General features: G+C 48.7%; 1 protein-coding gene across 7 annotated transcripts in view; it reads right to left on the bottom strand.

The window, feature by feature from the left end:
• Positions 1-14,730, bottom strand: part of LOC146046274 (solute carrier family 66 member 2-like) — a 79,996-nt gene that overhangs the window by 34,811 nt on the left and 30,455 nt on the right. For 2 of the 7 annotated variants that reach the window (XM_083165523.1, XM_083165522.1), the window contains exon 4: positions 7,194-7,320. Coding sequence is in view for 1 of the 7 variants with exons in the window: in XM_083165520.1 (XP_083021646.1) it covers positions 6,286-6,353 (68 nt within the window). In the remaining 6 variants the exon portion in view is untranslated. Of the gene's footprint in view, positions 1-6,285; positions 6,361-6,432; positions 6,624-7,193; positions 7,321-9,613; positions 9,874-14,730 lie in introns of those variants that run through there. The other 5 variants (XM_083165524.1, XM_083165525.1, XM_083165526.1 and 2 more) reach the window with 5 other exon arrangements.

The following is a 14,730-nucleotide window of genomic DNA, read 5'->3' as shown; positions in this document are numbered from 1 at the left end:
GTTTAAAACTGGATGAGGAACAGCCAAACTCTGCTAATGGTCATCCACCATCTATCTATCTATCTATCTATCTATCTATCTATCTATCTATCTCTCAGGAGGGTTAAATGAGAATGCCAACACACAGGCGGGTGGACGTGTACAGTTTGATTTTCCGCCCGCACCCTTAGGTTGAGTGATGTCTCAGTGTGGGACTGTGATTTTGCCGCTCTCATTGTGTCCTGTGTGACTGGGTAAATAATCCATCACACGTGTTGACACAGAGAGGCCGTAACTCAGGTCTCCTCTCCCATTACTTCTAGCACTGAGAGTCAGCACAAATACAACACTAAATCAGTCAAACAGGAGAAAAATCAAATAGTATGTGATGCCGCCCTGGCGGGTGAGATAGCTGAGATCGTCACAGACAGGAGAGAGCTATAAACATGAAACGACAAGTGTAAGAGATGCCCTTCATTATCACAATGATGATATATATCTGTATATAAGACACTGTTATCTGCAGAGAATGCTGATGGTAATAGGAAATGTTTCTCAATGGATACCAACGTATGTTAGTGCAATCTGACAGTGTTATGCGAAACGTATAGTGATAGTGTTGAAATACGCCCCGATGCAGGGATGGTTTCCCCTGCACTGGAGCGGAAGGAGCGGTACCTCCGCCGGGTGGCGCTGCCCCTGCAGCCGGGGTCACTGGCGATAACTGGCATTGCTGCTGGTGGGCGCCTGCCTCCTTACCTGGGGTAATCCGGCGCCATCCCATGGAGGCAGGTCTCCAGTCGCTGATCAATGTGGACAATGGCGGCGAGCCTACATCCTACAGGATTCAAACCTCGCCAATCACGGTGCAGCAATTTGAATTTGGCACCAAAGGGGAGCCAATCACGGCCCCGCCCCATGGCGCTGGTTTGTACTAGCCAGCGCCGGGAGCGAGGAGGATGTTCGGCAGCCGGGACGGAGCCCTGAAAGGTGCACAGGACTGCTGCACACTGCCGCCCGCCAGGCGCAGTACAAAGAATCAGGAGCCGTCGGCGGGAGCGCCGGAAGCCCGGGTGCAGCGGTGTGCAATGCAAAAGAGCTTGCCCCATCCATTGGCTCTGTGGGTTGCGTGCTGGTCAGTTGACTGTGTTTTAACTCATGCAATTGCATCCCTGTGCAGAGTGTGTTCTTTACAGGTTAGTTGTTAAGCGCCAGGTTGCGCAACGCTATGCCATGGTATCTCAGGATCCGGCGCTAGGTCGCAGGTTGCGCGGGCGTTAGGCACTAGCCGCTTGATCTATATACCTCTACATGGGATGAGGATGTAGCTGTGTGATCTATATACATGGGGTAAAGGTGTAGCTGTGTGATCTTATATACATGGGGTGAGGGTGTAGCGTGTGATCTATATACATGGGGTGAGGGTGTAGCTGTGAGATTTATATACATAGGGTGAAGGTGTAGCTGTGTGCAGTGGCGTAACTATAGCCATGCATCCCCCGCGGTGGCGGGGAGGCGTTGAGAGGGGGGGGGGGCGCCGGGGCTATAGTTAGCCGCTGCCATCTGCCCCTGGCGATTCTGTCTTGCGGGTCCACGGCGGCCTCTTCTAGCAACCTTAAAAACGGTCTGCAGTATGGGGGCAGCCATTTTCCAAATGTCAAATTTTCAGCGGGGGGGGTGCATAATTAATAGTTATGCCACTGGCTGTGTGATCTTATATACATGGGGTGAGGGTGTAGAGTGTAATCTATATACATGGGGTGAGGGTGTAGAGTGTAATCTATATACATGGGGTGAGGGTGAAGCTGTGAGATCTTTATACATGGGGTGAGGGTGTAGCTGTGTGATCTATATATATGGGATGAGGGTGTAGCTGTGAGATCTATATACATGGGGTGAGGGTGTAGCTGTGTGATCTATATATATATGGGGTGATAATATAGCTGTGTAACCTATATACATGGGGTGAGGGTGTAGCTGTGTGATCTATATATATGGGATGAGGATGTAGCTGTGTGACCTATATACATGGGGTGAGGGTGTAGCTGTGTGATCTATATACATGGGGTGAGGGTGTAGCTGTGTAATCTTATATACATGGGGTGAGGATGTAGCTGTGTAATCTTATATGCATGGGGCGAGGGTGTAGCTGTGTGATCTATATACATGAGGTGAGGGTGTAGCTGTGTGATCTATATACATGAGGTGAGGGTGTAGCTGTGTGATCTATATACATGAGGTGAGGGTGTAGCTGTGTGATCTATATACATGGGGTGAGGGTGTAGCTGTGTGATCTATATATATGGGATGAGGGTGCAGCTGTGAGATCTATATATATGGGATGAGGGTGTAGCTGTATGATCTATATATATGGGGCGAGGGTGTAGCTGCGTGATCTATATATATGGGATGAGGGTGTAGCTGTGAGATCTATATATATGGGGCGAGGGTGTAGCTGTGTGATCTATATACATGGGGTGAGGGTGTAGCTGTGTGATCTATATATATGGGGTGATGATATAGCTGTGTGACCTATATACATGGGGTGAGGGTGTAGCTGTGTGATCTATATATATGGGATGAGGGTGTAGCTGTGAGATCTATATACATGAGGTGAGGGTGTAGCTGTGTGATCTGTATACATGGGGTGAGGGTGTAGCTGTGTGATCTATATATATGGGGTGATGATATAGCTGTGTGATCTATATACATGGGGTGAGGGTGTAGCTGTGTGATCTATATATATGGGGTGATGATATAGCTGTGTGACATATATACATGGGGTGAGGGTGTAGCTGTGCGATCTATATACATGGGGTGAGGGTGTAGCTCTGTGATCTATATATATATGGGGTGATGATATAGCTGTGTGACCTATATACATGGGGTGAGGGTGTAGCTGTGTGATCTATATATATGGGATGAGGATGTAGCTGTGAGATCTATATAGATGGGGTGAGGGTGTAGCTGTGTGATCTATATACATGGGGTGAGGGTGTAGCTGTGTGATCTATATATATGGGGTGATGATATAGCTGTGTGACCTATATACATGGGGTGAGGGTGTAGCTGTGTGATCTATATACATGGGGTGAGGGTGTAGCTGTGTGATCTATATATATGGGGTGATGATATAGCTGTGTGACCTACATACATGGGGTGATGATATAGCTGTGTGATCTATATACATGAGGTGAGGGTGTAGCTGTGTAATCTTATATACATGGGGCGAGGGTGTAGCTGTGTGATCTATATACATGGGGTGAGGGTGTAGCTGTGTGACCTATATACATGGGGTGAGGGTGTAGCTGTGAGATCTATATACATGGAGTGAAGGTGTAGCTCTGTGATCTATATATATGGGGTGAAGGTCCCACTGTGTGTATACATGGGGTAAGGGTCCCGCTGTGTGTATACATGGGGTGAGGGTCTGGCTGTGTGTATACATGGGGTAAGGGTCCCGCTGTGTGTATACATGGGGTAAGGGTCTCCCTGTGTGTATACATGGGGTGAGGGTCTTGCTGTGTGTATACATGGGGTAGGGGTCTCGCTGTGCATATACATGGGTGTCACACAACCACAGTGACTGAAGGTTGTACTTACCCGGGAGCTCACACACCCACAGTGACTGAAGGTTGTACTTACCTGGGAGCTCACACACCCAGTTACTGAAGGTTGTACTTACCCAGGAGCTCACACACCCACAGTGACTGAAGGTTGTACTCACCCGGGAGCTCACACATTCACAGTGACTGAAGGTTGTACTTACCCGGGAGCTCACACATTCACAGTGACTGAAGGTTGTACTTACCCGGGAGCTTACACACCCACAGTGACTGAAGGTTGTACTTACCTGGGAGCTCACACACCCACAGTTACTGAAGGTTGTACTTACCCAGGAGCTCACACACCCACAGTGACTGAAGGTTGTATTTACCCGGGAGCTCACACACCCACAGTGACAGAAGGGTGTACTTACCCGGGAGCTCACACATTCACAGTGACTGAAGGTTGTACTTTCCCGGGAGCTCACACACCCACAGTGACTGAAGGTTGTACTCACCCGGGAGCTCACACATTCACAGTGACTGAAGGTTGTACTTACCCGGGAGCTCACACATTCACAGTGACTGAAGGTTGTACTTACCCGGGAGCTTACACACCCACAGTGACTGAAGGTTGTACTTACCTGGGAGCTCACACACCCACAGTTACTGAAGGTTGTACTTACCCAGGAGCTCACACACCCACAGTGACTGAAGGTTGTATTTACCCGGGAGCTCACACACCCACAGTGACAGAAGGGTGTACTTACCCGGGAGCTCACACATTCACAGTGACTGAAGGTTGTACTTACCCGGGAGCTCACACACCCACAGTGACTGAAGGTTGTATTTACCCGGGAGCTCACACACCCACAGTGACTGAAGGTTGTATTCACCCGGGAGCTCACACACCCACAGTGACTGAAGGTTGTATTTACCCGGGAGCTCACACACCCACAGTGACAGAAGGGTGTACTTACCCGGGATGCTCACACACCCACAGTGACTGAAGGTTGTACTCACCCGGGATGCTCACACACTCACAGTGACTGAAGGTTGTACTTAACCGAGAGCTCACACATTCACAGTGACTGAAGGTTGTACTTACCCGGGAGCTCACACACCCACAGTGACAGAAGGGTGTACTTACCCGGGATGCTCACACACCCACAGTGACTGAAGGTTGTACTCACCAGGGATGCTCACACACCCACAGTGACTGAAGGTTGTATTTACCCAAGAGCTCACACACCCACAGTGACAGAAGGGTGTACTTACCCGGGATGCTCACACACCCACAGTGACTGAAGGTTGTACTCACCCGGGATGCTCACACACTCACAGTGACTGAAGGTTGTACTTAACCGGGAGCTCACACATTCACAGTGACTGAAGGTTGTACTTACCCGGGAGCTCACACACCCACGGTGACTGAAGAGTGTACTCACCTGGGAGCTCACACACTCACAGTGACGGATGGTTGTACTCATCCGGGAGCTCACACATTCACAGTGACTGAAGGTTGTACTTACCCAGGGAGCTCACACACCCACAGTGACAGAAGGTTGTACTTACCCAAGAGCTCACACATTCACAGTGACTGAAGGTTGTACTTACCCGGGAGCTCACACACCCACAGTGACTGAAGGTTGTACTTACCCGGGAGCTCACACACCCACAGTGACTGAAGGTTGTACTCAACCGGGAGCTCACACACCCACAGTGACTGAAGGTTGTATTTACCCGGGAGCTCACACACCCACAGTGACAGAAGGGTGTACTTACCCGGGAGCTCACACACCCACAGTGACGGAAGGCTGTACTTACCCGGGATGCTCACACACCCACAGTGACTGAAGGTGGTACTCACCTGGGAGCTCACACACGCACAGTGACTGAAGGTTGTACTTACCCGGGATGCTCACACACCCACAGTGACTGAAGGTTGTACTTAACCGAGAGCTCACACATTCACAGTGACTGAAGGTTGTACTTATCCGGGAGCTCACACACCCACAGTGACAGAAGGGTGTACTTACCCGGGATGCTCACACACCCACAGTGACTGAAGGTTGTACTCACCAGGGATGCTCACACACCCACAGTGACAGAAGGGTGTACTTACCCGGGAGCTCGCACATTCACAGTGACTGAAGGTTGTACTTACCCGGGAGCTCACACACCCACAGTGACAGAAGGGTGTACTTACCCGGGATGCTCACACACCCACAGTGACTGAAGGTTGTACTTTCTCGGGAGCTCACACACCCACAGTGACTGAAGGGTGTACTTACCCGGGATGCTCACACACCCACAGTGACTGAAGGTTGTACTCACCAGGGATGCTCACACACCCACAGTGACTGAAGGTTGTATTTACCCAAGAGCTCACACACCCAGAGTGACAGAAGGGTGTACTTACCCGGGAGCTCACACACCCACAGTGACTGAAGGGTGTACTCACCCAGGATGCTCACACACTCACAGTGACTGAAGGTTGTACTTAACCGGGAGCTCACACATTCACAGTGACTGAAGGGTGTACTCACCTGGGAGCTCACACACTCACAGTGACGGATGGTTGTACTCATCCGGGAGCTTACACATTCACAGTGACTGAAGGTTGTACTTACCCAGGGAGCTCACACACCCACAGTGACTGAAGGTTGTACTTACCCAGGGAGCTCACACACCCACAGTGACTGAAGGTTGTACTTACCCGGGAGCTCACACATTCACAGTGACTGAAGATTGTACTTACCCGGGATGCTCACACAGCCACAGTGACTGAAGGTTGTACTTATCCGGGACCTCACACACACACGACATTGACTTATGTCTACATGGTTGTACTTAACCCGGGAGCTCACACACAGACAGTGACTGATGTCTTCAAGGTTGTACTTACCCGGGAGCTCACACACAGACACAACACAATAGTCTGTCTGTGTGAACTAAGATCTAGGAAGGATGCACTCCTGTCCTACAGTAGATGCACTACTTTAGGCAAAGCAGGAAACTGCCCCTGTACAGTACCAGGGATTGGATGGCTAAGTCCCTATTATCGGGCGGAGCACATGATAAATATGCCATCCTGAAATCCTGATATCAAAACAAGTTATGACACAGGAGACAGGAGGGAAGGGCTGAAGCTGCCAGCATCCGGATCATGATTGCAGAAGTAGAACACAGACATACAGTGCACAGTATAAACACACTACTGACTCCCACCCAGTCACAGGAACCGAGGTCAGAAGTCAGTGATCCTTTATATGGCTAGTACAGACCATGGCATTCTTAGCAAAAGCCACTGAAAGACAAGACTGCACAGAACAGCAGACTTTATACAGAGGAAGGATAAGTCCATATACAACAATTATATAATACATAACATGAACATACATGACATACAGTAACAATAACACTAAAACCAACAACAATACACAGCAGTAGTACCAATAACAGAATACACAGCAGTGACACCAATAACATGATACACAGCAGTGACACCAATGACATAATACACAGCAGTGACAGCAATAACATAATACACAGCAGTGACAGCAATAACATAATACACTGCAGTGACACCAATAACCTAATACACAGCAATAATACCAATAACATAATAAGTAGCAGTAATACCAATGACATAATATGTTTGCTTACTGTGCTCTATAGCTTAAGCTGTTTTGTTTTTGTTCCTTTGGTTTTCAACCTGTTGTGGTTATACAGCTTTGAATTGTACACTGTATTAATGTGCCATGCTTTGATGCTTGTACAGAAACTTAGAGTCCTGCGAGAGATATAAATAAAGTTATTAATATTATAATTATTATTAACTGAAACAGAAACAGCTGTTCAGGAGATTTTAAGCTGGTTACGGAACAGCCAAACTCTGCTACAAAGGTGAGGTTGCGGAAGGCAATGTCACAGATCATACACTAAGGCAACAAGACTCACGGACGGTAGTTATACTGCATCAGCAAGGTCTCTCCCAAGCAAAGATGTCAAAGGAGACTTTTGAAGAAGCACAAAGAAACGGCCAACGCTGAGACCCATACATGCAGTGGACGTCAAAGGAAACTTCAGATCATCATCATGCTTACTTTCCTTCTAAATTGGAAGAAGTTTAGCAGTGCCATCAGCTCAGAACTGTCAGAAACCATTGTATACCCATCTACTGTTTGGAGGAGGTAAGACGTGGCCTTCATAGTAGCTATGGACAGAAACATGGGACCTGGGATGCTGAAAAATGGCAGCAGGACTTATGAGTCAAAAATATTTGGCTGTAACAGGAGGCAGTTAGTTCGCTGAAGCTCCTGGAGAGCGGGACTATAATGTCTGTAGGTAACAGTCAACAATTACAGTCAAGAATGGTGGAGGTTCCTTGCAAGTTTGGGGCTGAATTTCAGTACATGTAGTTGGGGATTTGGTCAGGATTAATAGTGTCCTCAATGCTTAGAAACACAGGCAGGTACTTATCTGTCATGCAATACCATCAAGGAGGCTCCAAATTTATTCTGCAGCACGACAACTCCAAACAACCAGCCAATGTCATTAAGAACTATGTTAAGTGCAAAGAAGAACAAGGAGTCTTGGAAGTGATGACATGGCCCAACAGATTTCTGATGTGACATCATTAAGTCTGTCTGGGATGACATGAGACAGAATGGACTACATCCACAGAAGGATGGGGTTAGTTCTCCAAGATGTTTGGAACAACTTCTCTGCCAAGTTCCTTCAAAATCTTTGTGCAAGTACCTAGAAGACCTGATGCTGTTCTGAAGGCAAAGGATGGTCACGCCTGATATGGACTTGATTTAGATGTCTCTTCTGATTATTCACTTTGGATTTTAATTCTTAAAAATAAACCCTTAACATTTCTATTTTTTTGAAGCATACTTACAGTGCAGTATTTTATCTATCTATCTATCTATCTATCTATCTATCTATCTATCTATCTATCTATCTATCTATCTATCTATCATTTATCTATGTATCTCTGTCTATATATCTATCTCATATCTTTCTATTGCTGTGTACACATGCTTCGATCCAGGGTCATTTTCCATTCGATTTGGACTATACAGTGCAACTCGAATCTAAATAACCCTGAATCAAACAGTGCTTAGCTGCAGATTCGCCGCCACGGTATCGGGAACGGAAGCAGAAATAGGTTTGCCTGATAAGTCTATTTCTGCTTTGATCTAGCTCAATGCAGCATCCCCCCTCCCTCCCCCCCCCCCCCCCCATGCACTGTCCTCACGCCATCCGCCCTCCCTCGTCTTCGATGCCGGCAACCGTCAGGTCCCGGCGGCCGTCGATATCGAATTGGCATCGACAGCTGCCAGATGAAAGCGCCTGTACACCCCTCATGTCATACCTATATATAGATGTTTGTAGTTTGGGGCTAGTATAAAGTCCGGTCGGTTTGTGGGTTGATTATCGGCGTGCACCCGCTGCATGGAAATAACACAACTAAATAAGACTTTTTATATCATCTCTACAATCTTGTTAAATACTCCAGAAGATGGGGTGACTGGGGCTCCTATTCTGTACGGGTGTGGTATGACTCGGTCGGGATCCTGGCGGTCAGTATACCGACATCGGAATCTCAGCCACTGGTATTACCACAGTGGGGCGCCAAAAAGCCCATGCGCTCACCACAGGTTCTATTCTCCCTCTATGGGGGTCGTGTCCCCCATAAGGGAGAACAGCCCCTGTTGGTCTGAATTGTGGCTGTCAGACAGTTGAACAGTCGGGATACCATCTGTTGGCGAGTCACCCGGCACCCATTCTGTACTGCAGCAGGGACGCCTTCATTCTGTACAACTCCTATACTCCTGTAAACGTCACCACCCCTGCAGACAAGGGCATCTGGAAAACAAACCTACATGTGCCTACAAAGTGAGTGGTATGATGTGGCTTGTGCCCTACAAAGCCTCCTACATGCCCCCTCCTGGTGAATGCTGTGATTTATGGACTTGACAAAAAGTAATGAGGCTCCCTCCTGCAAATAGAGCACAGTGACATTACAGACCCTTACGTACAAGGTTTATACCTTTACCTGCAGGTAATCTACTCACCGGAGCAGCTGTCTCCTGCAGGCTGCTGGGATGCAGAACTCACCTTCAGTTGGACAGGTCTGAACTGGAGAACAGGAGGAGGTGACTGCATGAATATGTAACAGCTGGAACTAGGACTTCCTGCCAGGGATGGAATTACAGCTGCAGGACAGGAATGTGGGGACACAGCTGGTACTGTCCTCCTCTGCAGGTCAGGGTAATGCGTAGCACAGTACGCACAGTGTTCTGCATTACATTAGCATAAGTGTGTGTAGAGTGTGAAAGTCTGCAGGTGTCACAGACCACTGTTGTCTATAACTTCACCTACAGTAGAAGCAACCTATAGACATCTAGTGGCCATAGAAAGGTACTGCACGGTAATGAGAATGAGTGTCGAGGCAGACATAAGTAATCCGTCATAATAAGAAATTGCCTAATATGTTACATTATATTTTATATCAGTTAGGTTTGTGTGATACTATTCACTTCAATATTTGGGGCAAGACATTGATACAGGGGTTGAACAGTGCACAGTGGTCTACCTCTAAACCTCCGTCTCTCTGTTTGGTATGCGGCCCCCGTGTCGACATTGACTAGGTTGACACCTGGAAATGGTCGACATACAATTGGTAGTCATTGACAGGTTGACACAAGCTTAATGTTGACAGGGACATGGTCGACACCTACAAGTATGAAATGGGTTTTTCATGCTCGTGTCAACCAACTAGAGCAGTGATTTTCAACCTTTTTACCTTGGGGCACACTAAATAAGATTTTAAAATTGCCAAGGCACATCATGAGATCCACACAGGGCAAAACACATTGGCCCCCACAGGAAAAAAACAAACCTATTGGCCCCCATATCAAAAACAATCACATTTGTTCCCACAGGTAACAAAGAAGAGACCAGTAAATAACAATTAAACTGTTGGTGGCTGTAAACTGGTTTGGGCATCTCTAGATCTGGGGGCACAATTGAGAACAGCTCAAGGCACACTAGTGTACCACGGTGGTTGAAAAACACTGAACTAGAGGTCCAACTAGATTTGTGCTATTAGCAGACTGTTACTAACTCCACCCACTGCGCAGTAACTTTCTGCTACCACCAGGTTCCAAGAGTTGGAACCACCTATTTGTGAGTATGCTTGGGCACACTGCTGACACACCTCCTAGTCGGTGACAGATGATTCACCATTGACCATTCAGAGCATACAGATGTTCAATCCAAAACCAGTTTGTCCAAAGCACAATCTGATTTAGCATATACTGTATGTAATAATAAGCTTGTCCAATCAGCAACTATAGGGGCCTACAAACGGGGAGATTGTCTGAGCGATCAGTAAGATTGCTCAGCACCAGGACTGGCAACAGAAATCTTGGGGCCCTGTACAATTATATTTCTGGGGCCCCCACCTAATCCCAGATCCACACAACCCTTTTCTGTACGAGCCTCATTTAACCTTTCGCTGCTCCAGATCCTGCTTTCAGGTGCAGACTTCTCTCGCTCTCAGTCCTGTTGACCCGGCTACTGGCTGCTGCCTTCTGCTGGCCTGTCACTTTCTCAAAAGAACGCCGAGCACTACAAGCAGGCACGGAACAGTCGACCCACGCATGTGCTATAAGGTACAGAAGCCAGAGACTGAGGCTACAGTGCCAGCGGCGGGTATGACTGTGCACCTGCGGCCACAGGCCAGGTGCACACACAGAGTAGATGGCTCTGAGCACCGAACGGCAGGGTGCACACACAGTAGACAGCAGTGGCACACAGTGTCAGTCAGACTCAGCCACACACAGATGGTGCACAGTAGACAGCCTGGCCGCGAGGGTCTATGACAGTCCAGCGGCTGTGATGAGACATGGAAGCTCTGGGGCCCTTGAGATTGCTGGGGCCCGTCACACTTGTCCCCGTTGACCCCCCCCCCCTGTCACCTGCTCTGCTCAGCACACAGTGGTGTGTCTCTCCAGTGAGAACACTGGTCCTGAAAGGCGATTAACTAGATTAATCCAGCATGCTGGATATTAATCGCCGGTCGATATCGATGTGCAGGGCCGCGTATCGTTATTGCTATGGCCCCTACACATGAAGCGATGTAGGGGCAATTACTAAGTGTCTAGTCAGATCGCCCCGTGTGGGCTCCTTAGCCCCTGCTTGAGCTAGGACCATTACCATCACTTCCTATGTCTCTAGAAAAATAAAAGTGCATAGTTCACATATTCTAACATGCGTTTCCCTATTTCACAACTGCACACAGTGCTTTATATATAACACAGTAAATCACATGACAGGGTATTGTCTAATCGCTGTGCCCAACTATCCCCCCACAAATGACATAACTCTCTTGTTGGATAAAATTGGCCACAGCAGCCATCTTTATTGAACAATACAATTTTAAACAATAATCCAAAAACATTCCCACGGAAGGTGGTCCCCGAGGCCCTCAATAAATATATATCCACACCTCTAAGCACTTCCAGGAGCTCTTACCCCCAGCCGATAGCGATTGGCTCGAGGGCACCAATTGTACACACCCAGTGCTCATTAATTAACCTCACCCAGGGGAGTCCAGCCCCCTCATGGGGCCCTCCCCGCCGCATAATTAAGCCTCAATGCCACCAACCTCGAGGACCCCCCTCCGCCACAAAGCACGAGGTTAAACCCTTAACCCCGTGCGCCCCCCCCACATCCGGAACGCTGTTTCTATTCCCTCTTGTAGTCCCAAAGACCAAACATCTATCCCCACAGCATTCAGGTGCACACCGTCACCTCTCCAAAATGCCCCGGCACCAGACTCCAGTTCCCTGTGCCTCACCACAACAGCCCCGTTCCTGGCCATAAAACGCCCAATCGCCCTGTTAACTTTAATCCGTGCCTTATTGAGCTTGTCAGCCGACCTCGCATCCCTCCAATAATGGCGTGGCACGATGTCTGACCAAACCGTGATTAAATCCGGAAACATTGCCCATAACCGTAGGAGATCAAACTTGATATCCCGTATCAACTCCCTAAATGGTCTGCTCCCAAGGTCATTCCCGCCTACATGCAGAACTAATATGTCGGGAACCCTATCGAGCCGAACAAAACGGTGAAATTCCTGCAGCACTCCACTCCATACCATACCGCATTTTCCCAGCCAGCGAACCACTGCCTCCTCTCTATCCAAACCCAGCTGGCGGCCGTTCGGTCTGACATCCCCCCGTAACGCTCCCCAAAAGACATATGAATGTCCTAAAATCCAAATCAGGCACGGAGGCTGCCCTAGAACAGAAAAACACGATCAACCTCAACAATCCCCTAAACGAACATAAGACCGAAAGCGAGACCATTCCCACCGCCCAATACGCTTAATCAACTCATCCCCAAATCCCATTCTAGCAGCCTCAGTTGCGGCCCCAATGCGGAAAGAGTGACCCGCATATTCCTCTCCCTTGAGGCCCAACGTCCGCAGGACTGCTCTAAACACACTTGTGAACTGAAACCGTGATAAAAAGGATCCATTCGCATGCATCAGCAAAGGATCCCTTTCCCTGCCCACTCTGACCTCCTTAAATATCCTCAGCCGTGCCACCGGGCACATATCCGACCCTGGTACAGAGAAGAGAACTACCTTCTTCCCCCTCCCTAACTGATCCGTCTTAGACCTCCTCACCACTAGCTCCACCCTATCCGAGTATAAATCCACATCCTCTCCTAACAAACCTCCCGGCCTGGACACGCTTGGACTCACGAGCTCCCCAATCCGCAGTGCCCCGAAGAAGGCAAGCGAAAAAGCTACCCCAAACAACCTTTCCTCGAAATTGGAACTACAGACCTCCCCTAACTTCATGCCCATATTCTGTAACAACTGGAAAGACACCGGCCTTCTCCGATCCTGTACGACATGACCTCTCCTCCAACCTTTCAAAGCCTGCGCAATCAGAAAATTCTTAGTGACGTCAGGCCTGCCGCCTGCACGAAACCCAAAAGCCAAGCCCGCCATGCAGCGCGTGATTTTTGCCACTGACCAACCAATCTCCTTACAATGGCCTATATATAGCAAGACAGCCAACTCGTCATCATCCTCCTTCAGACCTACTACCTCACGCCATTCTAACCAGCTCCGCCATTCCTGATTGTATGCCGACCATGTATTCGGGGCCAAGGATTCCCTGATGAGCTGATCGACTACCCGTCCAGCAGAGCCCAGAGCCGACTCGGGAACCCGGTCCCCTCCCTGTCCGCCTCTGGTGCCAACTCCCGAAAACGCTCCCACTGTGAACGAGATAAAGCATCCGCAATGCCGTTAGAGACACCAGGAACGTGCCTAGCCACAATCCACAAATTCAAAGCCAGACATTCCAATACTAACTGCTGCAAAACAGTGACTACTGACGGTGAAGATGCCGACAATTGGTTAATAGCCATGACAACCCCCAAATTATCGCAGTGAAAACAAATCTTCCTATTGCGGAATAGCTCCCCCCAAACAACTACTGCTACCAAGATAGGAAACAACTCCAACAATGCCAAGTTTTTAACCATGCCTCTCTGCACCCAAGACTCCGGCCACCGGCCTACACACCAATGTCCCTGGCAATATGCCCTGAACCCACCACTCCCGGCCGCGTCTGTGAAAAGGTCTAGCTCAGTAGCGACGCATGTGTCTGACATCCACAAAGCTCTGCCGTTAAAAACTTCCAAAAAAGTTGCCCACACCCGCAAGTCCCCTTTCAACTCGCTACCCAATCTGACAAAATGATGAGGAAGAACCACCCCTGCTGTCGCTGCTGCCAGCCTCCTGCTGAAAATGCGGCCCATAGGCATAATGCGACACGCAAAATTCAATTTGCCCAGCAAGGATTGCAATTCCCGCAATCTAATCTTCTTCAACAGCAATGCCCTCCCTACCTCGGCCTTCAAACCCAGCAATTTCTCCTCGGGCAAGCGGCACTCCATATTCTCGGTATCAATGACGATACCCAAAAAACTGATCACAGCCGCAGGGCCCTCCGTCTTACCTGGAGCAAGCGGGACCCCAAAGTCTGCCGACACCCTTTCAACAGTCCTCAACAATAAGTCACATACTCCAGTCCCCCCAGGACCAATACATAAGAAGTCATCTAGGTAATGAATAACTGAACTACACCCAGAGACATCCTTA

The sequence above is a fragment of the Crinia signifera genome, chromosome 11 (genome assembly GCF_055691185.1).
Source record: "Crinia signifera chromosome 11, ASM5569118v1, whole genome shotgun sequence".
Taxonomy (NCBI): domain Eukaryota; kingdom Metazoa; phylum Chordata; class Amphibia; order Anura; family Myobatrachidae; genus Crinia; species Crinia signifera.
This window is presented reverse-complemented; position numbering and strand designations above follow the sequence as displayed.